The 26,666-nt window shown below is 36.6% G+C and overlaps 1 protein-coding gene across 3 annotated transcripts in view; it reads left to right on the top strand.

Annotated features, from left to right (window-relative positions):
* ERICH3 (glutamate rich 3) overlaps positions 1-26,666 on the top strand; it is a 112,517-nt gene that overhangs the window by 63,367 nt on the left and 22,484 nt on the right. For all 3 annotated transcript variants that reach the window (XM_074334952.1, XM_019743774.2, XM_019743775.2), the window contains 4 exons: positions 938-1,118; positions 9,601-9,787; positions 14,789-15,090; positions 19,908-20,141. In XM_074334952.1, coding sequence (XP_074191053.1) covers positions 938-1,118; positions 9,601-9,787; positions 14,789-15,090; positions 19,908-20,141 — 904 coding nt within the window. The remainder of the gene's footprint in view (positions 1-937; positions 1,119-9,600; positions 9,788-14,788; positions 15,091-19,907; positions 20,142-26,666) is intronic.

Raw genomic sequence — 26,666 nt, 5'->3', positions numbered from 1 at the left:
TTTCTCTGCCTCCTCCTCTTCCTTTTTCTGCTTGTCTTTCCTTGTTTTCCTCTTACGTGTTGGGGAAACACTATGGTTATTTACTAATATGAAAATAGAATATAAACTAGGAGCTAAGGCATAGAACATTTCTTTTAATCTCTGGCATTTAAGTTTATTGTTTATTTTAGAAATAATTTAAATTGGTCAATGACAGAAAACAGATAGTTTTATGAGGTGATTTTTTTGTTGTTGTTGGATATATTGTTTGATATTTAAAAAATATAAATAATACTGGTTTTTTACTGAACTGAATGCCTCCTGTGAAACTGGATACTCCTAGGCACATAACAGACATTGTCCCTAATCTTCAGAGTGACCGTAGAAGGAACCAAATGTGTGCATCTTCCCTTCACACAGAATAATCTCAGGGAAGGATATATTGTCAGTGCTCAAGTGTAAAGATGAAGCGCTCAATTACAAAAACAATTGCTAAATCACAATCCATGTTAATTCAAATTAGAACAAAATGATGTCACCAATTTTACTTAATTAATTTGATTTGAATTTTTATTTGAGAACCAGCTAAAAGAACTAAGAACAGCTTCCCCTTAACATCCTTGATGTTATGGTTGTATATACAACATATATACGCACATGCGTGTGCACACACACACACACACACGCACACACAAACACAAAATAAAAATGACGAATTTTTTCCAAATCCCAAGCAATTACATTAAAAACACGAAGTCAAAATGTATGTATTATAATTGTTATAGGGATTTATTTTGTAATGGGCTTCACTTTTTGTGCACTGTAAAGATTGACATTTTATAAAGGTTTTGTTGCTAGAGACATAAAAATAGCTTTTTTTCTAATTTAGGTTACAGTGTCAATCACACTCTGATTAGAAAGTAATCAGTTAATAATCCCCCTTTTTTGTTTATTCCAGGATTCAAGAAAGATTCATAAAACACCACTGCATAGTAATGCAGCTATTACAATGATCTATTTGGGGAAAAATGTGCACCTATCTTATATGCACCCAGACTTCCGGGATGAGATAAAAGTTTATCAGCAGCACTGTGGTGGGGAAAACCTTTGTGTCTACAAAGGCAAACTACTTGAAAAAGGTACACATAAAATGTGAATTCTTTTTAATTGCTTGAAGTTGATGGTATCAATAAGCTATTGTTGATATAATATCAAAATGACTTCAATCACTCTATGAAATTATGCATATCCAGGGACTTATAAACCAGCTGCCTCAAAATAAATCTAGATTTACTGCTCCATGATTGAAACTGAAGCAGCAATTACTTTTGCAGATTGTGGAAGAAAGATTCTGGAGTGATTTAACCCAGTAACAGATTAATTTTGCGATAGAGACATCTGATCATTAAAATGTCACACAAATAAACTGTCCCCCAAATTACAAGTGTATTATTTGGCTTGCCATAGTGAATTATATCATTCATTATTCTAAGAACAATACCAGATTGGCAATTTGTTCTTTAGAAGTATGTTGAGATAAAACCACAAATTCAATAAATTTCAGGGTGAATCACACCCAAATAACGTAGTGCAGAATTTGGCTACGTATGATTAGTACATTTCCACTTTCATTTGATCATAAATCCATGTTTGGTAGTGTTGAGGAGGAAGAAATTTTCCTCTACATGTCTCAGCTCTAGCTGGTCTAAGAATTAAATTGATATGAGACAGATAAGTAGAAAATAACCAAACTGAAGTATGTACATATTAGGCTGGTGCAAAAGTAATTGTGGTTTAAAAAGGTTAAAAACATTGCAGGGCCGGCCCGGTGGCTCAGGCGGTTAGAGCTCCATGCTCCTAACTCCAAAGGCTGCCGGTTTGATTCCCACATGGGCCAGTGGGCTCTCAACCACAAGGCTGCCAGTTCAATTCGAGTCCCTCAAGGGATGGTGGGCAGCGCCCCCTGCAACTAAGATTGAGCACAGCACCTTGAGCTGAGCTGCCGCTGAGCTCCCAGATGGCTCAGTTGGTTGGAGTGCAGGCTCTCAACCACAAGGTTGCCAGTTCAATTCCTCGAGTCCCGCAAGGGATGGTGGGCTGTGCCCCCTGCAACTAGCAACAGCAACTGGACCTGGAGCTGAGCTGCGCCCTCCACAACTAAGACTGAAAGGACAACAAATTGACTTGGAAAAAAGGCCTGGAAGTACACACTGTTCCCCAATAAAGTCCTGTACCCCTTCCCCAATTAAAATAAAAAAAAAATCTTAAAAAAAAAAAAAAAAATTGCAAAAACCGCAATTACTTTTGCACCAACCTAATACATGCAGGTATTCCATAAGAATATGGGGCGCAGAGACAAATTAGGCAGTTGAGACTTATATGTCTTTCTGAACTAAGGAGAAGGGGTAGGAGTCTGGGACTTCAAAGGGTAAGGAGGTAATTCCCATGGAGATGGAAAAGCAAATGTTTAGTAAACAAATAGAAGTTTTCTGGGCCATGTAGAAAGAATGGGACACAGAATGAACTTGGATCGTTAGGCCCTGGGGAGTCTCCCCAACCACATCTAGTTCATATTATACTGTAGCGATCTATGGTGATAGTTCCCTTCCTGGAACAGGCCCTCTATCTAAATTCTGTTAGGCAGTAAGGGGGAAGGAAGGGTCAAAGGTTTTTTTTCGGAGTCTTTTGTTTCTTGAAAATAACCAGCTTAAAATAATCAATATCCCAAAGAGACATGTTTTGGGGTGGCAAACTCTGCTCCCCTTCATTAGTATAAGATCATTTTGATACTCTATATATGGTTTCACATATTGTACTGAAGTGGTTTTTGTCAATATTTAGTTCTGTGGAACAGCAATTATAAGGAAAAGTTGTTACAGGATTATATTTGTGATTTCCTTGCTTGAGAAACTCTCTTTAGAAAGTAATAGTGTTTTTACTAATGAAAAGAAATATTTATATTTGGGTTATCTTGATATAGACTTAGGGGTTAAGAGACGAGTTGGGGGCAGCCATGGAGTTGTTACTTTTAACTTTTCTGTTTTCTGTCATCAAGGAAAAATGGTGATATTAATTTTAAAAAACCAAGTACTTAAAGAGAAACTATACATATTTAGGGATTAGGTACCAAAACTTTCTAACATAAGAAAGGGTCAACACTTGACTTTATAAAATATGTCAAATTTATAAAAAATAATTCTCATTAATGCTAGAAACTATTTCCCCCCATTTTATATACTTGGCTGAAATGTAATTTATTTTGTCTCATTTTATCATAGCATTTCAGAATTCCTTCCTTCCGGTTTGTAGATGACGAAAATGAGAGCAAGGCTTCCCAAGGTCACACCTGCAGCTCTGGGAAGGGTCAAGAGCAGATCCCAGCCCCCTGACTAGGTGTAGGACCTTTGCTCAGAACTATCCAGCCCCAGATAGCTATTCTTAGTAGCAAAGGTTTTACTACATTTTCATAATATGAGTGGTGTGAAACTGCTAATGAGAGTGGCATAGATACATGCACTTATGTTTTAAAAATATAACTTTTAACTATTAATTTAGAAGAATTGCTGAAATTAGCTATAGTCTAAAATTTGAATTAATATAAAACTCTTTCTGGGTCTTAGTTCACGCTTTGTTCAACAAAATGCATAGGTAATGCCTATTTGACTGCTGGAAATCACGGTACATACAAATGAAACATGAACAAAATTTCACTGACTGATTTGTTGGGAAGCGATATACACTCTGTGATGAGTGTAAAACCAAAGGTTATCAGAGAATGTTACCTGGTTAAGTGTTATTTTGCATACATACTGATCCTGGGTCTTGCTTTTTGTTATGACATAGGACAGTCTTGAATAATAGGATGGAATAGGGACTTAAATAATTGAATTCTGTCCACACAATAATTTTGTCTCAGCTTGTCCTTGATTGCCAGGAAAGTAATTATTCAAAATTGAAAAGTTCGGTGGCTCAGAGTTGACTTGTGGTTCAGCAATCTTAGCAATTTAACTGAACTGAAAAGAATCTGCCCTTTTTACAAATCAAAGCTGTGCAAGATTCAGTGAAATGTGAATAGTTTTTTAGAAGATTTCTATTTAAAAAAAGGCGTTTAACGTTATGCTTGGAGCAGTAAACTCATTAAAAATGTGGCATTCATTAACTTGTCTTGCTCTCGCATGAAAAATAACAATAAAATTAATTATTTAGTAATGTGGGAAGTGCATCTTTTATTCTCATAGTAATTCATGGTGTCTTGTGGTTTGATTTTAGACATCAAGCCACATATTGTTTAATATGTACACCTATGAAGTTACTGAATATTTCTCCTATTTGTAAGGAATACAGTTCTTCACAGGCATTTTGATTTACCATGTTCATCATTTCAAGCAAGGCAATTTTTGGCTTCCTGGGTTCATGTGGATACAAAGAATAAAATGACTTTTTTTCTGGTGCTCTCATAATCCCTTCCTTTTCAACCCCAATTCCGTGTATTTCCATCACCTGATCCTGTTGTACCTATTTGTGCATTCTGTATTACTCCCCTCCTCCCACCCCCCCATGCTTTATTCTTGTCTTTTTGTGTGCTATTTCCTTTGTCTGCAAGAGGACAACAGATTCTAATTCAAAATAGCATTTTAAATTCAAATCTTACCCATCTTTTAAGATTCAGATTAAGGCTGTGAAGCTTTCTAAGCTGATTTTTATTCTGTGTTCTCTCTCCCTCTTGATGACTATAGCTCTTATTCTATACTTAAAACCCAAAGCATTTCATTGTATTGCCACTTATATTAACTCTTTTTTATTTCTCTTTTACTTGTTACCATATATTGATTTTTTTTTAGTTTTTACAAATACCTTTAATTGAGGTGTATCTTACATTTTATAACATTCATCCATTGTACATGTACAATTCACTGATTTTTAGGAATTTTATAGAATTTTGAAGCCATTATTATAAACCAGTTTTAGAACATCTCCATCACTTCTAAAATTTCCCTTGTGCCAATTGGCAGTTAATCCTCACTCTCATAGCCAGCCTCAGGCAACCACTGACCTGCTTTCAGTCTCTGCAGATTTGCCTTTCCTGGACATTTCATATAGAAGAAATCATATAATAGGTAGCATTTTGTGTCTTGCTTCTTTCACTTAGCATAATGTTTTTGAGAGTCATCCATTTGTAGCATTTGTCAATAGTTGCTCTTATATCATTGATTATACATTTTTTATTACATGAATATACCATGTTTTATTTATTATCCATCCCCAGCTGATGGACATTTATATTGTTTCCACTTTTAGGACTATTATACATCATGCTATTATGAAAATACAAATACAAGTTTTTGGGTAGACATCCGTTTTCATTTCTCTTGAGTAGGTTCCTAGGAAATGGCTTCTTTTTACTGAGTAGAGGTCATACTTTCCTGTTTCCTTACATGTCTTGATTTTTTGTTGAAACTGAACATCTTAGATTATGTATTAGAGCAACTGTAGATTCTGGATTCTGACTTTTCCCTCTTGACGGTTATTATTCTTGATGTTTTTTTGTTTGTTTGTTTGTTTAGTCACTTATTTGGAACAAGTCTGTGCAATTATCTCCTCTCTCCTTGGTATACAGCCAGTGATGTCTCTGCTCAGATTTTTTTAAAATTCTATTTTCATATTTTAGGCTAGTCTTTTAGAGTCATGTCTGTGTTTTCATAGTTAGTGATGATCCAGTGATTTGTCAGAGGTTATGTTCAAAAACTTTGAGCCAGTAAAAACCTCCATTTTCTGACAGTGGATCTGTTTGTGGGTGTATTAATTTCCTTGTGCTAGCATGAGAAATGTCCCCCAAGTTGGTGGCTTAAAACAATAGAAATTTATCCTCTCACAGTTCTGGAGACGAGAAGTCTAAAATCAAGGTGTAGCAGGTGCATGCTCCCTCTAAGAACTCTACGAGAGAATCTTTCCTTGCCTCTTCCAATTTTTGGTGAATCCCAGCAATCCTTGGCATTCCTTGGTTTGTAGCTCCATCATTCCAATCTCTACTTCTGTCTTTATATGTCATTCTTCCTATCTGTCTCTGTGTGTGTGCTCTCCTCTTTTTATAAGGGAATCAGTCATTGGATTTAGGACAAAACAAATCTAGGATGGTCTCATCTTGATCCTTTTACTAATTATATCTGCAAAAACCCTATTTCCAAAGAGGGTCACATTCTGAGGTTCTGGGTAGTCATGAATTTTTCGAGGGCAATGGTCAACCCCTTCTAGTAGGTTCAGGAGTGCATTCAAGGTTCAGGCAGTTTTCAAGTCTTCTCCAACTTTGGTTTTCCACCAGGCTCTCTTGTGTTTCCTTTGTTCATGGGTACAAGCTGCTAGTTGGCCAGGGATGTATGAATAGGTTGGACTTACTCCAATCCATGCTACTTCCAGTTAGCTGAGGATATATAGAGAGCTAACTGAATGTGTGGGTGAGGGAAAATGTCCCCTTTTCATCTTTTGATTCTTGAGCTGGTTGAATAATTAAAATGAAGTATGCCAGATTAATGGGAGTAAATAAAGTCTAACATATAGGTACAAGGAATCTACACAAACTTGAGGTTCCAAAGACAGTTAGGCAAGGTGAAGTACATAGTTCATTCTGGACTAAAGAGGAGCTAGAAGTCTAGAACTTCAGAGGAAAGTGAGGCAATTCACAGAGAAATAAAAAGAGCTAATGTTCGTAAGTTTGCTGGGCCATGTAGAAACAATGGGGCAGAGAGAAAACTTTGATTAAATGGGTCTTGCTAGGCTCCTCCCTGTCTATCACACCTAGTTCATATTAAACTACAGTTACATATAATGATGGCTCCCTTTATTGAGCATGTCCTCTAAATTCCTTTAGGCAGTAAAGGGGAAGGTCAAAGTTTCTTCCTGAGTCTTTTGTTTCCTAAAATTAATCAGCTTAAAATAATACTTATGCCAAAGAGACACATTTTGGTATGGCAAATTTTGCTCCCCTACACATGGATCGGTGATTGCCTTACTGCCTGAATCTCCCTGTTAAATTTCTGGCTAGTATACTGGCCTGTTGCTTGCCCTAATTAGAACTATAGTTTTAGGATAGCAGACACTCTGGTCTTCCATGTTAGTTTGCCTCTGAGATTGCTACTTATTAGTGGTAATGCCACCGGCCAAGGTTTATTTATTTATTTATTTTTTGGGGTCCTCTGTTCCAACTCAAACCAGTGCCCACTGACAGTGAAGCTGCTGGTTATTTATGGCCTGCCCTACCATATTAGAACTAAAGGGATGAAATAGTGGCAGGTGAGAGGGATGAGAGCAGCTCCAGGCAAGAATGCCTCAGATTTCCACTGTTCTTACCAACAGTTCTGCAATTTTTCATGAATAACTGCTGCTCAGTTTATTTTAAGTCTTTCGTCCATTTTCAGAGACAAAATTTTAAGGGGAGAGGATTTTAGTGATCTCGCCCCAGAAGTCTGATATTTTCATTTTATTTCTACTGCTAAATTATAACTTCTTGAAGGAGGAGACCACATTTGATGTTTCTTCAGTATTTCTGTTTCTCTATAGTGCCTAAAATAGTGCTTTCCATTGTCATTCAACAATGAATAACTACATTTTATAAATATTACAGAATGCTTTTTAATAGTGTACACTACATAATCTTTAAGATTGCTGTGTGAAGTGGGTAGACTGGGTCACCCCCCTCCACCTCACTCCCTCATCCTGCCATCTCCATTTCACAGATGCATGTTCTGAAATGCAAATTTCTGATATGTCTTCTTTCCACTATTCCAAGCTGAAACCATCAAGTCAGGGTTGGGAAGTATTGCTAAAATTTTAAAAATAAAATTACAATATAATTAACATAGGAATAAAAGCAGAGGGTGTCAATTGTTTTTCAATAACTTTGAAAATAAATGAAAGAAATGGAATAATAGGTGGATGGACTCTTCAGTCACGTGAGTCCCAAAAGGAAGGGCAGTCACATCTAGCAGTTGATGTCCTGTGCCCATTCTCAGCATTTCCTTGGCTGTACTCCTTCTTGGACTGGGTACTTCAGTAGTTATGGGGTGTGATGCTGCAGTAGAATGGATCATATTACACGAGTGGCCCATTCCATTTTCTGTAATGAAAGCAGTCCAACTAGCTTTCGAGTCACCACTTAAGGAGTCCATATATCATAAAGACAAGTGGATTTTAAAAGCTAATGCAGTTTAATATCCCCAGACACTATATTTTCAATTTTCTCTTTCCTAGTTTAATTTTACATCACAAATATTAAGATATAAATTATGGAATTGCCTTTTTGGTAAGTCTATTTGTTAGTACAAGTTGCATCTGATTTACATTTCTTTTTAGAGGCATGCTATGGTATACACATAGTATTTCTAGATGATTGTGAAAGAAATAAGTTAAAATAACAAATCACTATTTATTTATTGAGGTCCTCTTATGCCCATTGTCCTGGGATCTAGGGAAACAAAGGTAAGACCAGTTTCAGCTGTCATGGATTTCCCAAACATGCAGGGCAGCAAACATGTAGATCAGGGTTCTCAAAGTGTGGTTCCTGGACTAACAGTGTAAGTGGAATCTGGCAACTTGATAGAAATGCAAATTCTTGGGCCCTACTGAATCAGAAACTCTGGAGTGAGGCCCAGCAATCTGTTTTATTAAGCTCTTCGATGATTCTGATACACTCTGAAATTTGAGAAACTGGTATAGACATAATGTAATATATTGTAGTGAGAGCAACAATAGGAAATGTGTACATAACAGAGTAATAGTACATATTAACTCTATTATCAGTAGGAGTGAGAGGGTCCAGGGAGGCTTCTTTTGTAGTAAGTGACATTATTAAGTGTCAAGAGAAGCAGGTTTCTGAGTCACTCTGTAGACTCAGATTTTTCAGGCTTAGGGTTTGGGACCTCTAGGGTGAGAAACTCTCAAAGAGCCTTATAAAGACTTGGAATGATTAAAACCTATTAATCGTATGCAGTGGTGTTTAATTTATTGGTACAGAAAGAAGAGGTCTCAAATTCAGAGAGAATAGAGAATGGGTTGGAGATGGAGTAAATCGATCTCGTCCATATATGAATTAGTATGTTTCAAGTCACAACTAAAAATACACGTTTATCTAAAAGTATTACTGAGCTTGTAGTAGCCTTTTGTCATATACTTTTGAAATAGATAACATAGCGAGATAAAGGCATAGAATCTAGGGAGATGTTTAAGTTCAATACTAACTCTCCTACTTACTGTATGATTTGGGGTAAACTACTGAACTTCTCAAAGCCTTAGTTTCTGCACCTAGAAACTAGCAATGATACTATTTCCACTCCATGTGGTTGTTGAGACATAACATAACCAAGATTCTCAGGCATAATGCCTGGCCATAATAAGTGCTCATATAACGTTAGGTATTATTATTATTATTTTTTACAAATCAAAGGATTTTATAAAGCGGTAGAGTACTTTTTATAAATAAAAGTAATAGAATGTGTTTTTAATGATTATAATAATGTGCTTATATTAAAAAGGTGATCTAAACCATTTATCTAATAGAAAGTAAGTGATTTAGAACTTGTTAGTCTATAGTTAGTTGCTTTCACTAATGTATTTCCTTCTTAATTCCAGAGACCTTTCAGTTTATTTCCAAAAGGCACCATGGTTTCCCCTTCAGTCTCACCTTTTTCCTGAATGGGATGCAGGTGAACAGGTTAAGCTCCTGCTGTGAATATAAGCATCGAAAAGGTTCCAGACTTGGAGGCAAACGAGGCTACTTTGGGTTTGTGTGTGTGGAGAGATCATCCCCTTGCTACAAGTATGGAAACAAATGTCCTTTGGTAGAGGGCACGTTTTGCTGCCTTTTCTTCTTTGTGCTTTTACTGATGCATTTCTCTGCACAATTGCTTAAGATAGATATCTTTGTATCTAAAATGTCTAAAAGTTGTTTATTATAACTCTGTATGTAGTATTTGAAATTATAAGATCTAAATTAGACTTCCAAATGTATTGCATAATGGGGATAAAAGCTGGTGGCGTTTCAAATTCTGTTTCTCTCTCTGCATTTCCTTTTCCTCGTCATGCTTTAAGTTCTTTCTGAAGTGAAATAACTTTTTCTTTTTCTTTTTTCTTTTTCTCATTCCTCTTAGTAACTGGTTTTGGACTGAGCCCCAAAGCCTGTGCAAGCATCTAGCTTATATGGTTGGATATTATAGGTTATGCATTTTTCAGTTGTGCCTGCATATGGTGTGGCCCAACTATCATTCTCATGCCCCCAGTTTCAATCTCAGGAAAACAAAATGCACGATAGAAGGATAGTTTTGACTCTTGTTTATTAGCTTTCATATTGGACATTCTGTTTGAAATCGGGAGACTTGCTTGCATGTTTTCTTTCTTTTTTTTTTCTGAAAGTACTCATGAAGAATTGACTATATGCCAAGGAGTGAATCAACCAATGTACCTGCCCCCATGGAGCCTATTCTAATGGGGGAAGGGCAAATAACATCCCAATAAACCTATTAATATATATCAGATGGTAATAAGCATGATATACACAAAGTAGGGTAAGGGAGATATAGGTAGTGAGGGGAGAGAAGATCAGAGGGTAGAGTTATTTTATATAGGATGGTTAGGAAGGGCCTCTCTGAAAAGATGTCTTTTGAACAGGAAACAGAAAAAAAAAATGTCTCCTCCTCCAGATAGTTTTTCAGTAAAGGAAAAGTGTATAGAAAGGGTATGAAGCAGGAGCATGCTCGGTGTGCCTAGGCTAGTGTGGCCAGAGCAAAAGTAAGGAATGGAACAGTGATAGAAAATGAGGTCAGAGAGACAGTGGGGCCAAGTCCTGTAGAGCCCTAAGGGTATTGCAAGGTGTTTGACTTATTCTGAGAGGGATGTGAAGCTTCTAAAGTAGGTTTTGGGCAATGACCTGTCATGACTTGACAGTAGCTCCTATGGGAAAAATAAACTAGGGAGGTAGAAGGAGAGGTAGAAATGACTTTAATCCAAAGAAGAAGGAATGGTAGAAAGATAAATAATTGGGTTCTAGATGTAGTTTGAAGGTAGAGTTTACAGGATTTATTGATGGATTGAATGTAGAATATGAAATAAAGAGTAGAGTCAAAGATGATTCAAAAGTTTTTGGCCTGAACAACTGGAAAAATGTCTAGTTAATGTGTACTAAGATGGAGAAGACTGGAAAAAAAAGAGGTTTGGGAGTGGAATGAAGGGATTTTGGTTTTAGACACATTAAGCTTGAGGCATCTATAGCTTTTGATAAGAGGTCCAAGCTTGAAATGTAAATGTGAGAATGGTTTGTAGACAGACGGAATTTAAAGTCTTAAGATTAGATGAGATTGCTAAGAATTGAATGAGACAGAGAAGATGCCTGAGTAATGAGCTCCAGGTCACTCCAGTTCAAAATGGGGGAGATAAAGAGGAACCAGCGAAAGGCCTAAGAAGGAAAGCCAGTGATGAGAAGGAGAACTTAGAGAGAGTGATATCCTGGAAGTGAACAAAATGTTTCAAGAAGGGAATGATGAACAGGGTTGAATATGTAGATCAGTGAAGTGAATGAAGAATGAGGGTTGAGCATGGTTTGGTAATGTGTCAGTTATTGGTGATCTTCGCATGAGTAACAGTGGAGTGGTAGAAATACACGCTTGATTGGGGTAGGTTTAAGACATAATTGGAAAAGAGCCAAAGCCAGGGAATATAGATCACTCTTGGCTATACAAGATGGAATTTGGGTGGCAGCCAGGAGGGAGGATGTAGGGGTCAAAGCGGGCTTTTTATTTTTCAAGATGGGAGATAATATAATATGATTATATGTTGATAGGAGTGATACTCTAGAGAAGAAAAGAAAAAAGATCAGGCATGACATAGAGGGGGAAATTGCTGCAGCAAAGTGCTTGAGTAAACTTGAGGAGATGGGATCCAGGGCTCAAATGGAGATATTATTGGCCTTTGAGGAGGGGGAGACATTATAATAACAGGTAGAGAGATGACATATAGGGTAGAGAGAGAGGTAAATAGGTGGATGTGTTTCAACCAGCTGTAATTTCTCTGCTGATTGTTTCTATTTTTTCAGTCAAACAAGAATTTTAACTATATTTGACGTCAGAGGGGTAGTAGATTGTGGGGGGGTTATCACTTTGTGAAGGGTATAAATGTCTATTACATTGTTTTGTATAATTAAAACTAAAAAAAAAAAAAAGATTAAAAAAAGAATTTATCAGTGAGGTTAAGGCTAGGGGAGGAAGAATTTGGAGGGTTTAGGAAAGAGACAAGGTGTGAAAGAGTCATCTAACAAGTGGGAGAGTAAATAGCCCCAGGCAATGTAATAGGACTACCCAGGTGTACTTCAGACTCACCTGAAGTTGCTTTCCTGTTCCAACTCAAACATGCTTCCTTCGTATTTGTGGGCAAGTCATTTAACAAATGTCCATTTAACTATCAGGAAAGCTAATGAGCTTATATACAGTCATCCACTTGCAAACACATCGCAATCTTTGGGAGTTGCTGTATAAATCCAAGCTGTAAATGTCTGGTCCTAAATACTTTCTGTGGAGGTTTACTAGTCAGTACCAAAATCTAACTGGTGACAAGTACTCTCCTATTAAATACTTACTAGCCTCTGCACAGCTTTTTATACAATTTCTTTTGGACCCTTCTAGCTTCTTTCTTTGAATTTTTCAAATGATATTAACAAAGTAGTTGTGATATTAAAGAGTACGTCCTATTACCCTCAGCCAAAAGACAGAGTTCTTGTAGAACGTTAGTTTTCTTTCATTTTATTTTAATTTTGTTTTTTAAACAATTTTAATTTTTTTTAACCTTTTGACTCCCTTCACCCATTTACAATTTTCTGTTGGCTTCATATTCATTTCTTCAAATGAAATCTCTGAATGTCCGAAGTAGAACAGTGTGGTGCCATTTGATGTCTCCCTGCTGCAGACCAGGTAGAAGTCGAGGCAGACTGGTTTAAATGGGGCAGGGATGGGGGGAGTGAGTGCTGGCGCCTGGCCTGTTCGGCCCCGTCCCACTTGACACTGCTCTGATTCTTTCAGAACTACCAATAAGGCAGAGCTCCAGTGAAAGTTGAGAACTACCCCTAAGGAGACTGGTATCACTTATAATATTGTATAAACTTTTTTTTTCTTTTTGGTCACATCCATAATAATACTTTCAGTCATTTTAAGGGCTGTTCATTAATGCCTCCAATTAGTTAAAAATTAAATTAATTTTAATTCATATAAAAATAGTGGTTTCTGGAACTTTTATTATGATAACATAAAATAGTAGGGAATTCTAGGTCTAAAAACAATTAGGAATTGCTTTCTTAAGGTGCTCAGAAAAAAAGAAATGCTCAGAAGACAAGAAATGCTCAGCAGTGGTCATTTCCAAAGTGAGGAGGTTGTGCAATTATACTTATCCCTCAATTATGGGAACTGTTTGAAGAAACATGGTAGTTATTTTTAGTTACTAGAGTGAAACACAGGAAGAAGAATTGCCTAACCAAATAGGTAGAATGCAGACAGCTTTGAGCTTCAGTAATCAGAATCAACACCTCAAATTATACTCAGAAGTCAACTAGGTAGTCAGCGATGAGGAGAGCACAGATGTTACTCACTTTGTTTGTCCAATTCCCTTAAGCAGATGGGCAATAAAAAGTCTGTGCATGCAGTAGGGAGGCATCAAAGCATCTACACAGTCACAACATAAACTTAAAGTAACAGCATATCAGGGGTTCCAAATCAACGGATTTGGTGCTGCCATTGATAAGCGAAGAACAGCTTGAACAGAAGGCAATGTGGGTAATCATATTCTGTGAAGATTCATGATACCTTTATTCCAAGGAAAGCAATGTACTAAGTACATCATCATTACAGTCAAAAAGTATTTATCATGCTTAATATGGGTGAGGTAAGTGTATTCCTATTATCTCGTTTTTTATAGCTTGATTGGAGTGCAGATGCTTTTAGCTTCATTTTATGGGGAGATAGTGAAAAGATTAGTAACAACTAAGTTCTCACATTTGCTTGTTGGGAGAATTAATTTCTATACTATTTTAGACTGGAGATGGCTGAAATTCAGCAAAATCTTTAGTTTAAGAAACTCATTGGGTTTGATTCACGTTGAGGCAGTTTTCAAATTTTACATATTATTTCTCTTCTTCCAGGACTAACAAGTCTTGACTGCATTGTGATCTGTTTTCACCTACCCTCTCTAATGGATTCAGTTCTCCAATAATGATAGTCATGTAATCTGTAGAGAAGGAGACATGTCTATTTCTAGAAGAGGAGGAGTGTGGAGACTAATAAGTACCACGCCCCTTTTCCAGCTTGTCTCCAGCTTGTGAAAACTCCAGATTTTGTTAGTTTCTGGTAGAGAGAGTGGGCACTTCCCCTGACAGTAAGCCCAGCAGTGTAATATTTGTCTGTGTAGCTAGTCATTTGAGAGGTTGATACCTGCAATCTAACAATATTTTTGTACTTCAGTGTGAGGTGATGGAGTCTAACAGTCCTGAGTTGGTATCCAGCCCCATCACTAACCTGCTGGGTGAACCTGGGCACTTTAAGGCACAAATTTTAGACGGTAGTTCTTAGTTGTTTTCTTATTTATTACTGAAGGTATAATTATTAAAAATTGTGTTTATAAGATTTTAGTATTAATAAAGAGAAGATATTTTATTTTTAATTAACTGTGTGCACTATACTAAAATATTTCTTATAAGAATAAGCGATGTCATTGAAAAAGCTATAAGACTCTGCTGTGCTGTATATAAAAGTTAATGAGCACCTTATGTTAATATTTTTCATAGGTGCATTATTGCAATGGGCCTTGACAAAAAACCAACTTCACCAAAACCTAGGAAACAAAAGAGTACTGAGAAAAGAGAAGAACTGGAGAAGGGTAAAGGGAAACTGAGAAAGGATAGAGCATACAAGGTACCAAGAAGGAATGAGATGGAGGACAACAGAGCCTCTGCTTCAGTCATTTTTTCAGCAGAAGAGGAAAACACAGAGGTCAACGAAGTGAGAACTGCTATAGAAGAAATGGAATGTAAAGGAAAACCAGGACAGTATGTCTGGGAAGATGACCAGGAAAATATATTTAAATATGGTAATGAATAACAGAGGATTCTTTTGTTGTTGCTATTGTTCTTTTGCTTAAGTCTTTAAAATGCGATTACCAAATTTGGAAAAATATCCATTAAGTGTTGTTATTTAGTTATGGTGTTTACGCAATTCTGTTACATGTGAGGAATCCCTGACCACCTTCCTCCAAGGTTTTAGATGAAGTCTTGTGTCACCTGTCTTAGAGGAGGGCAGGCCTAACTCCAGAGAGGTTGAAGGTGCTTGTACTTGAAATGGGTGAAGGGGAGTTCAGGTCTGTGTGAGCCAGAGGCTCTATTCACTTCTGCAGAGAAAGACCATTCTGAACAAATAGAATTTTGCTTATTTTTAAAAATATTTGAATGTACTTGCTTTGGTGAAATTGAGGCTTTGGGATCAGGTAGGCACAACCTATATGATTATATGATGGTAGAATATTCCGTATCTAGAAATGGCCTTGGGGGCCTGGAGCTTTATCTGTCTGCCTTTCTTGTTTCCTTATTCTCCCCTCCCCTCCTTTCCCCTCTCCTCTCCTCTCATCTTTCCACTCGTTCTCTGCCCTCCCCTCCTTCCTCTGCCTCTTCCTTCTCCTCATCTACCTGTCTCTCTCTCTCTCTCTCTCTCTCTCTCTCTCTCTCTCTCTCTCTCTCTGCCCCTCTCCCCCTCCCCCTCTACACACACACACACACACACACACACACACACACACACACACACAAATATAGTAGTAATAATAACAATAATAAAAGGGCCAGGCACTTTCCACACATTATTTAATTTTATTCTCACCATTTGATGTAATAGATATTATAACCACCTCCATTTTATGAGTTGGGAAACTGAGGCTCAGACATACAGAGAAAAGGTAGCAGAAGTAGGATTCAAACCGCAGGAGATGAAAAACTGTTTTCCCTCTAGCCATCTTAGGTTCATTGGCTGGGTCCTTGTAAATTAGACTGACAAAAGAGATTAACAAGAGGAAAAAAACACACCAGATATTAATGTATGCACCAAACACATACGGGGGCAACCAGAGCAGAAGAACTCAAAGAGGTGGGTAGAACTTGGGTTTATATGGCATCTTAACAAAAGAACAATTCAATTTTAGAAAAACAACAAGACGAAGGAAAAGAGCTTTGAGCTTCTAGGGCAGCAAATTGTGGGAAGGCAACTATATGGGGGCATAAATAGTAGATAAAAGCTAGTTTTATTGAGATTTGTTATGTTGATTCCTCTGGTGTCATAGCTGAGATGACAAGGTCTAGTGTTGTCTCCTGTAATTAATAAGTTCTGTCCTAGAGAGTGGAGGGGAGAGACCTTTACACATTTATGACCCACTTTTAGGCAAAGAAGGGAAGGGAGAGTTCTTTTCTTATATCTATTCCTTCTCAATTGCCTTCAGATCAAAATAATCCTATGCCAAAGTGTCATATGGCATAGCATGCTCTGCTGCCCGTTAACACTCAGGCTTGTCTAAGTTCAAAGCCCAGAATTTCAAATACTGTCCAGCTCCCTATTCTGTATAAACTCTCCTTGATGTTAGCTGGTTGTGGGTGATACGCATCCATAGAACCAGACATGGGAGCTGCCTGAGTATCCCTCTTACACCCAGGAGGCAAAGCCTGGATTAGAGGAGGCACAGCCAGGGCTGGGAGGACCCGTGGAAGGGCTGGCATCAGGAAAAGGATGCATCCTAGCTATCTTCTTCCATACCGCCTCGCGTTGCTGCCGAAGGCTTTCAGTAATCCAGGAGAAGAATCACAGAGCTGGTCTAGCACTGAATTTTATGTTTGTTTCTTACTGAAGTAAGGTGACTATCTGCAGAAAGATTTCACTCATAACACTGACCCAGGTACCTCTCTCTCTCAGTCATCTCTTCTGGTCTTTATTATTATCTTAGACTGAGAATGGAGAGATATCTATAGCAACAGCAGTCGCAGAGATTAACACACGGGATTTTTAGTTGGTTGGTTGCTTTTAACTTGCAAGACATGTAGGTTTATTAAAGCCATATTCAGTAGAGGCTTTTCATTTTCTTCATTTATTTGCTCTTAAAGCAACATGGCCAGGGCTATGAGTGGCATCCTTTATGCCTATAATACAGCTCTTCCAAAATCTTTCTTCTGTGTTGGCTAGTTAATGGACTTGAATTGCCCATTTCCCTTAAAAGGAAGAAAGGAAAAGAAACAGCAGCAGCAAGGCTCCATTTCTCTGCTGCACAGCCGCTGGTGGTAAGGACAGCAAGAAGCTTGAGTGGAGGTCAGAAGGGGGGGGGGGGTTGCAGCTGGATTGATGTTGGCTTCATGTTGACTCGCTTCCTCATTAGTGAGGATAGTAAACAACAAGCTAATTAAATTCTCTGGAAGAAGGAAGATGAGAAGGGGGACAAAAGAAGAAATTATGAAAAGGAACCCGGAAAGCATACCACCAGTTCTTTCATAGTGAAAACACATGAGTAGATGCCACAAAGGAGGAGTGCTTTGAGCTATAATGCTAATAGAGTGCCCTGTGGTTAATAGAACACTAATACTTTGATGTGATAATAGTGATGGGTAAGAATAAAGCCAGGACAGCCTTAAAGTTGGTATTTGGGGGGGAAACATGGAAGCTCCTGCAAAATAGGATGTAGGGACTGTTCTTGTGATTCACTCCATTTTCCTTTGACTTTGTGCTCTGCTCCAATAATATAACTGTAATTGTGTCCTAATTGTGGACACTCGTACTTCTCTGGTTTTTAGCAGGTGCCTCTATTAACAAGTATAGAGCACAGACTGTGTGTGATTTCTCCTGTTCTATGACCAACTCCCTCCACCCCCAATCACAATCACTATTACTACCATTCCCTAATATTGATTAGGTACTCAAAGGCCATAGCACTGTACATTCAAGGGTTTATTGCTTTTAATACTCACCACAGCTTTGCGAGGAAGCACAGTTAGTGAGTGTATAAATTGGGGCTTGGGCACCTGATTGCCTGACTCCAAAACCCTTGTATTTCCCCACTATCCAATATTATTGATGGAATTCCAGCAATTCACTCATGTTCTGGTGGCCCCTTGTTTGTTCTGTGACCAGTAGCAAATATTTGTAAAGTGATATGTGTGTGTGTTTCTCTGTGTGCTTGTACTCTGTGGCTAACCTAAACTCCTCCTTTCACGAAGTCTTTCATGATCTCCAAATGACTTTCCGCCCTCTTTTGAATCCATCCCATTCATTTGATGAAATTTCATACAATTAATCAAGTCCTATATAAAAATCCATAGCAATTGAGCCCAGTAGCATTAAACTAACATTACTGAAGCCATGTATAAAAAGTATTATGAGTACAATATCACTTGTATACCTACCTGCAGCTTATTTTCTCAACAAAAACTGGAGATTCCAATAGTTGTGTTACTGTAATGTCTTTTATCTTGCAATTTGATCCTCTTCACATAAAGGCTTATTGATTGACAGCTAACTGGGCCAAGTGAAGAACTATCCTATTACTTGGCTTGAAATATTTGGTTCAAAATATTTATTTGTTTTTATTATGTTTCCTGTTGGTTTCCTGCAATATAAACCACATTCTTCATTTTCTTGCTTATTTTATAATTTTGTTTTACTGATAATTTGCATTTTTTGTTCTTCATATTAAATCTCTTTCATGAAAACATTCTTGTGATGACTTCTCTTTGTTTGCCTTTATTCGTTAAAATTTCTCATTTCACCTTTCCTCTTACATCTCCCTCATACATTCTCTGCATTAACAGAGCTTTCTTCATATGCACAGGGCATGCATTTTTAAATTAAGTTTCTTTCATTGGACAGGGTGGATAGCTCTCAAGTAATTACCCAAGAGGCCCCCACCACTGGAAAAGAAAGCAGAATATCTAATAACTAAAAACATACAAAATAGGGAAACATTTATTTTCCCTATAATTTTCATTTTAAACATGATTGTTTATTTGCTTAATTGGTTCTGCATGAAATCCTTTTGCTCTCAGTCCTTGGCATGTTGTCACTTAAAGATTGTTAGTTTTTGGTGGAAGAAAAAAGGGGAACAATTAAATATGAAAGGTGAAAAATTATAACCACAAGGGATAGCTGGAGCTTATCTGATGTGGCAATTTTCTTTTTCTGCTACAGATTTGTTGCACCTCTGTAGGGAATGAAGCAAATTAGTGGCTGTGACACAAATATTCTATTTTATAAGAATTTTTATCCTTGGAATATAATTATTTCATTCATCGTAGGGATGAATAATGCATATGATTGCAGTTCTGGCTTAGATATAGAATCCTTCATAATGCCTTTTCTTGATGTCCATTTGGTTCTCAAAGAATGTGCTTTTCACAGTGTTACTTCCCAGGGCCTTTAGACTTGATTAATTGAATTTTTCCACTTCACTATTCATTAACTTGATATCCAAATATTTTGAACATTCTTCATATGAATTATGACCTCACTGGATCTCCAAATTAACTTTCATTATTATACTCCTGTTCTCTTCATTCTTAATTTATTTCTAATTTATTGTTTTCTATCAAGTTCTCTTGTTCATTTTGGTTATTGTAGATGATGATGTCCATTTGTAAATGAACTGTTATTAGGTTTCAGGCTTGTCATTTGGAGCTTCATTTCTTTTGTGCTCTTGTATATGTAACTGATTGCAATCTTTGATCATTTGCTGTTAGCTTTCTGTGTTCACTAATTGTGTGAAAAAGAAGTGAAGAAAGGCCCTGAGGAGAGAGGATAATGGAGTCAAAGTTCTCATTAAAGTGAAATGGGTTAAGTATCAGTGATTCTATTTTCATTCTCATAGTGCAGTTTTTCTTTTCTCAGAATATGAAGAAGATTTTGAAGTAGATGAGGAGAAACAAGATGAGAAAGCTAATGAAGAAGGACAGGCTGATGATCAAATGAATGGAATGTTAAAGTCACCCTCAGATGATGAAAAATATAATTTAGATCCTGAAAAGGAGAGTGAAACCTTGTCACAGAAGGTACCAAATGCTGATGACAATGTGGAAGATGATGATGGATGTTCTGAGAGTGAATTGGAAGAGGATAAACAAGGCAAGTTGTTTAGCTTATCATATGAAATAGGCTGTTTAACAAGTGTGCATACTACTTTTCCTTATATTTTTTGAGATAATCTTCTTTTAAGGGAATGTTTAGAGCTTAGTTCCATAACCAGAGGCTGTTGATCAGTCAGTCTTCCATAGATATCCGAAGTATGGAGTCATTCTTTAATCCTTTCTCTTTCCTTAGTTTGCTAGGATTTTTCAACATGATGTCAGGTAAAACTTGTAGTGACATGTCTTCTGTTTACTTAGAAAACTATTGCTTTTTAAAATTTTATTCTAAAGTATTCACACACACACACACACACACACACACACACAGTTTTGTCGCTTTGGAAAAATGTAAAGTAGCTTGTACTCAAAGGAAAAGTTGAAGATTCCTGCCTTAGGTTCATATCTTTTCTCAACTTACCTTGAACACAAGATGTTGGCATATTGGTTTTATAGGAGGATTCACTCTCTTGGCAAAGGTGTCCAGCTTACTATCTTCAAGGCTAAAATAACTCGAATGTTCACTGGGAAAATACAGATTTTTCAGGTAGAGAATGAAACTCTCATTAGCTGAGGCTTATCTTAAATTTTTAAGACCTTTTTAAAGACCTCAATTCAACAAAATAATGTCCAAAGAAGGATCCCATTTGCTTTAGACTAGAGAATGAGGCTACCTTATGATGACTTTTTGAATTGCTCTTCATTCTTACCTCTCAAATTTTTTTCTGTATAAAATCTAAAATATTTGAATTCAAGGTCTATATTAGGATAATGTAAAAGAAGAGTAAATAAAGTAATCCAGTAATTACAAGAGCAAATATTTATAGTTCCACTCTCTTCAAGAAAGAATTCCAGCAAACCTGTTCCATAATTTCATGCACACATATGCAAGGCAATAATATAAAGAACAGAAATTATTTAAGGTAAAAGAGTAGACAATTATTCTAGGAACCACAGATGGAATCATGACTAGGCTTGAACTAAAAATTTAATCCTAAGCTTCCTGACAGTCAAAATAAAGAAGGAAGCCCAATGTAAAAATTTAGAATGATGTTAACTGTCAGTAAACTTGAAAACAAGATTTGCTGTCAATTTTATTACAGTTGAAAGAACTACTCATGATTGATTAATAGTCAAGCATTGAAGTAGTTTTTGTAAAGCCTTAAACTAGTCTTTTCTATAATTTCTCTCAATACGTAACATTTTATGTTTCTAGGTGCACCTAATATATAAGCTCTTTTCTCAATTCGAATGTGAATGTTGGAGTTAAGTTTATATTCCTATATGACAGAGAAAATTAAAGAATTCTATGGAAAAGTGATGTCACCTGAATCAATTTTAAAAGAAACCATACAAGTGACTTGAACCTGGAAAAGGATTTGCAAGTGTGTTTGCATTTAAATATAACTGGTTCAAAACACAAAGGCCTTGGTTTTTTAACTTCTTCAGTAATAGTGCAGAATTGCCAAATGTTGATTTCATAAAGATTCAGTACATTCTTTCATTATATGGTCATCTGGGGATTATTTTTGTGCTGTATAATCACCTTGCTTTCTTGGGATCAAATGGATGTTTTCTAAGGAAGAGTAACTTTTTAAGTTCAAACAGAGCATCTAGGCAGTACTTGGATCTTCCTTGGAGTGAAAGCTTTAAGCATTTAGACCTGTACTTATTGAATAACTGCCACTGATATGTAGGCTTTCACAATAAATACTGCTTACTTATAAATACTCGGAATCCTGTGTTTGGAAAGGAATTCCATAGGAATTGTTCGTTAAGCTTCCATTTTGTGCTAAGCACTGTGTTAAATATTTCACATGAATTATTTGGTTTACCTCAAATAACCTTGAAAAGCAGGTACTTTTTCTTTTTTTATTTCCATTTTATGAATAAATGAACTTGGAAATGGTGAGATTAAATAATTCACACAGCCAGGAAAGTGGTGGAGCCAAGACACAAACATTACCCAACTTTAGAGCCTGAATTTTGAAAAAAAACAACAACAGTATAATGTTTCTCCAAATCAGAAAATATCCATTTGTTTAAAATTAAATCAAAGCCCCCTAATAAAAGGATTATGCTTCCTTAAGAATATACATTTTGGAGACATTTATCATGAACTCTTCCTCTTATCCTGTTCTCTAGCCTCTGTTTTTTTGTTTTATTTTAAAACAAAGGGAATATAAATGGACATTTCTAATTTTACCCAAGTTTACTTTTCTCCTCCCTGGATGGACTTCGCATTCTTCTCCCAGGCCTTTTGCTCAGTTCCAGCTCACCCGCCTCCTCTTCCACTTTCCTACTTCAGCAGCTTTCACTGAGCTCTTTCTTTTGTGACACTCTGTCATTCAGTAGTTCATTTTTCACTTATTGTTTTGCGTGTCTTAATTTTTGCCCCTCAAGTTAATGAAACAAGTTAATAACATATGAATTAATTACACTATGAAAGCTAGGACTGTATGTTGTCTTTGTTGTTCCTCACAGAGGTGATTACCTAAAAGACATTTTGTAAATATTAAGCAATTACTCGATTGTTTTAATACTAAGAATACTAAGGTACTTTTGTTAGTGCCATGATATCTAGTTATATTTATGCTATGTGATTATTCTTGGAGCTTCATTGAAAAACATTTTATAGAGATCACTGCAGTATATAGATATAGAATATAGAATATTTTAAATAGGTATGTAATGAAAGCTGTTAGAACATATAAAATCTAGTCCATAAATGTTGGGAAATTTAAAAGCCAAAAATTAAATTGGCCAACAATTTAATTTTGTTGTTTCAATAATGATATTATTAAGCTATCCTTTTAGAGTGCCTTTGCATCCTTGGTATTTACATTAAAAGTTTGCCATTGTTCTGAAATAAAATACCGTTCTTTATTACTCTTTCTTTTCTCCACCTCCAGGGTCTTTTCTTTTTCCATCCTTTTATTTTGATAACCTGACCTTACGTTATTTAAAAATAAGCCTTTTAGCACATGGAACATCACAAGTAGAGACTTCATCCAGCAAACATGTAACACATAGTTTTAAGCAGTTACTTGATTGCTTTAATACTAAGATAACTATAATAGTAAAAATGATAATGGCATGGTGGAGTCCTTGGATCACTCTATTTAAAAGCCAGGCAGCATTTCATCTTTAAAAGTGTAAGCGGCATATTGTGACCACTAAATCCCTGACACCAGTACATCCCTTTTATTGACATGATTAAGAATCTTGCTGTTAGTATTTGGATGTGTTTCATTTGAACCTGTCCGCACCTGTTCCCAGAGGGCAAACAATTGCCCAGGCTGCCACTCTCATGACAAGTTGGCCCCATTTAAACTGCCAGCTAACAATTGCGTGGCCTGCCTTGATGAATTCACTGTGCTGAGCAGCTTGTGGGTGATAGAGTGCTAGAGACTGGGAGCTGACGAAGGGAAGATCCTGGTTTAGGAATGATGTGTGAGACTTCCCATCGCTTACAAAGAAGGACAGCTTACTTTTCTCTGCATTTGTGTTGGCAGCCCCAGGCGCTAATTCACTGGTTGAAAATATATTATGGTAGATGAATGTTATAAGGTTAAGGTGAAAGTGTCATGGCACTGAGAATATACTTTCATACTTTTATGGGCAGTTTGGATGATAGTGCCTGTGACTAAGACGTACAGACTAAGTAGTTGCTTATGAGAAAAACGTGAGAGGGGCGGAGAGCTGGGGAGAGGGAATTTGTTCCCAGAATACAAAGAGAAGGACTTAAGAATTCATGCAAATATGTTTTTCTAGTAAGAAGCATAACACTTCACTTGTGCTGTTTTCCAGCCTATTAAAGAAGTAGGCCTTAGAGAATTTTGAAATCCCAGTGTCACACAAATATTCTATTCACTTGACTTCCTGACTGCAAGAATCTCACTCTTTATTTCTTGTCCTGACTACGGGCTTGAAGAGATGAAGGAAGTCTGCTCCTTCTGTGGTGAAATTATACGTGCTGTGAAACCACACTCTGTGAACTGCAGTGTAACTTGTCTGGTTCTTGGGCCAGAGAGGACTAGGGGAAGATTGTAGAAGGTCTTATCAGAGTCTGTACGTGTGATTTTTGCATGATTAGGCAAGCTTGAAATTTTCTTAATGGTAAGAATTCCTCAAGCTATATTCACTTTTCAATTGCTGAAGTAGGCTTTCGGGTGAATACTTAAATAAGGCAGCATCTTTTAGTTCACATAAAATACTTTTCCATGAGTTATTTCTCTATATAATTTTGAATCTACCTTGGACATAGCAAAGGTCCTGCCCAGGCATCCAATAAAATCTTGTGGAATGCACAGCTGATTGACTAGATTAGTGGATAAATGTAAGAAGACTTAGGTAGCACAATGTGACACATGATTTGATTCTATTCTCAGTATTTTAAGTATTCATCTTAAGTTTATAAAGTGCAATTAAATGTAAATATGGAGGAACTTTAGTTTTTCTTCCTGCTATATCTACATTTACCTGTAGATATTTATTCTTACAAATATGCTTGTCTCGTTGATGTATTCAGTAATGAATGTATATGCTTGTCTCACTGATGTATTCAGTAACGAATTATCAGTATGAGGACACATGCTGTCCCATAAGACAAATAACTAGCTACTGTTCATAGCTGGAATTTAATGATTTCTACTTTTAAGTTCATTACGCATACATTCATTCAACCATATTGAGTACAAAGCACTTGTCTAGTTTGGTGTTATTGTGCATGAAAATATTGACTGAACCACAGTATCTAATATAAAATATAAATAAATTTTTATGGACTTTAGTATAATCAAGACAGAAGTACTAATGCAAGTAATAATATAAATATAAATTGATGTGTCATGGTTAATTAGAAGAAACTAGGAGCAGTATTTATGCAGATTTTGCTGTGAACCCTGGGACTAAGGAATGGGAAAAAGACATAAGTCATATAGAGTTCAGAAGAGTATTGGGTCCACGGCTTGGGATGCATGGTATGTTACCGGGATGATCTAAATTTTTAACTGAATTTATGTATTTGAATCTGTACACTTAAATTGAGGCGTATGTATGGGCTTTAAGCTAGTAAGCCAGAGTAGTTAAAGTCAGGACACCAATAGAAGAAATGGTGAAATTAAATTGTGATAAAAAACCCTGGTGCATGCTGGGGTGAGGAAATGATTGAAAACTAAGGTCCGGACTTATAATTTGTTCAAACAGGCAATATGGCTACTGCATACAATAAGAGTATAGCAGCAGCTTCTGAGAGATCTATCCTCAGTCACTGTTAAGAGAATGAACAAATACTTTAATAAAGAAGTTACTTTATTGTGCTCATGCAAAAAAAAGCGGTATCCATCTGGAGTGTGGAAACAGAGACGTGGCCCACCTTTTTCTCCATCGTATCTTCAATACCTTGATCCTTGCCTAACATATACGAAGTGCTCAATATGGATTTAATGATTGAATCTATGTAAGTGGGTAGGAAGGTGAAGGACAATTCTGAGCCTCAGTTATGAGGAGGGAGAACAGAGTTCATCCTGAATTTGCTGTGCAGGAGTGATGTTGACTATGGATGTGTGTGTGGTTGGTACCCTTAGTCAGGTGTATATCAAGTTGGAAAGGCAGGCACTATAAACAGTGGAGATTACTTGTGTGTGTGTGTGTGTGTGTGTGTGTTTGTGTGTGTAATTTTTGTGATTGCCCACACAGTATTAAGTTACAAATAACTAAATGACATATATTTTCATACAAATAACATCATAGTTAGCATTATAAACAAACCAAGGAAGGTTTGGACAACTGTCTTTTGCTTTGTATTCATAATGTGTGCCTCAGAGTGTTTTAAATGGATTCTATCTGGGTTCTAGAATAGTGGAAAAAAATAAGAATTACCACTAGAGATATAAAAGGGAAGACAGGCTATGAATTCCATGAGTTCTGATGTTTAGAGAGAAGTATTTTCTATTTGTCATCCTGGAGTAGTAACAGTGGGAATTTAGCTAAGAGATGCAATGGTGGGTCCGTGAGAGTGGATGCTCTCTGTTTGAAGGCCATTTGGCAGGTGGAGGGGTCTTAATTTTACTACAGTGGGTCATTACCAAAAAAATGTTTTATAAAACTTGCTACTTTATAGCTAATGGCTACTGAATATATTTAACTTCACTGGGCCTTATGTTCTAGAAGATCTAGAACAATCTAGAAAAATAAGATAAATACCTATTCCATGAGATCAAATTAGATGCTTATAAAGTGCTTACCTAATTGGTTGGTACACATAGGTACATAATCATGAGCAAGGTTTGTCTTGTTTTCCTTAATAAATGGTAACTATGATTACTATTCTTAATATAATGTACAAGTGAATTCACAAGAAAGAAATTTATTAGGATATACTTAGCATGTATGATTTCACAGAGAAAAAAATTGAAAGTCACAAAGAGATGATTATTTGATTTGATTAGGTTATATTTTTGTCATGTAAGTTTTACAACGGCTTATAGAGAGCAAGTAGAGTTATCCCCATTTTACAGCCAAG

Source organism: Rhinolophus sinicus, linkage group LG06 (genome assembly GCF_036562045.2).
Source record: "Rhinolophus sinicus isolate RSC01 linkage group LG06, ASM3656204v1, whole genome shotgun sequence".
Lineage (NCBI taxonomy): Eukaryota > Metazoa > Chordata > Mammalia > Chiroptera > Rhinolophidae > Rhinolophus > Rhinolophus sinicus.
Note: the sequence above shows the minus strand (reverse complement) of the source record. Positions and strands in the feature narration are given on the sequence as shown.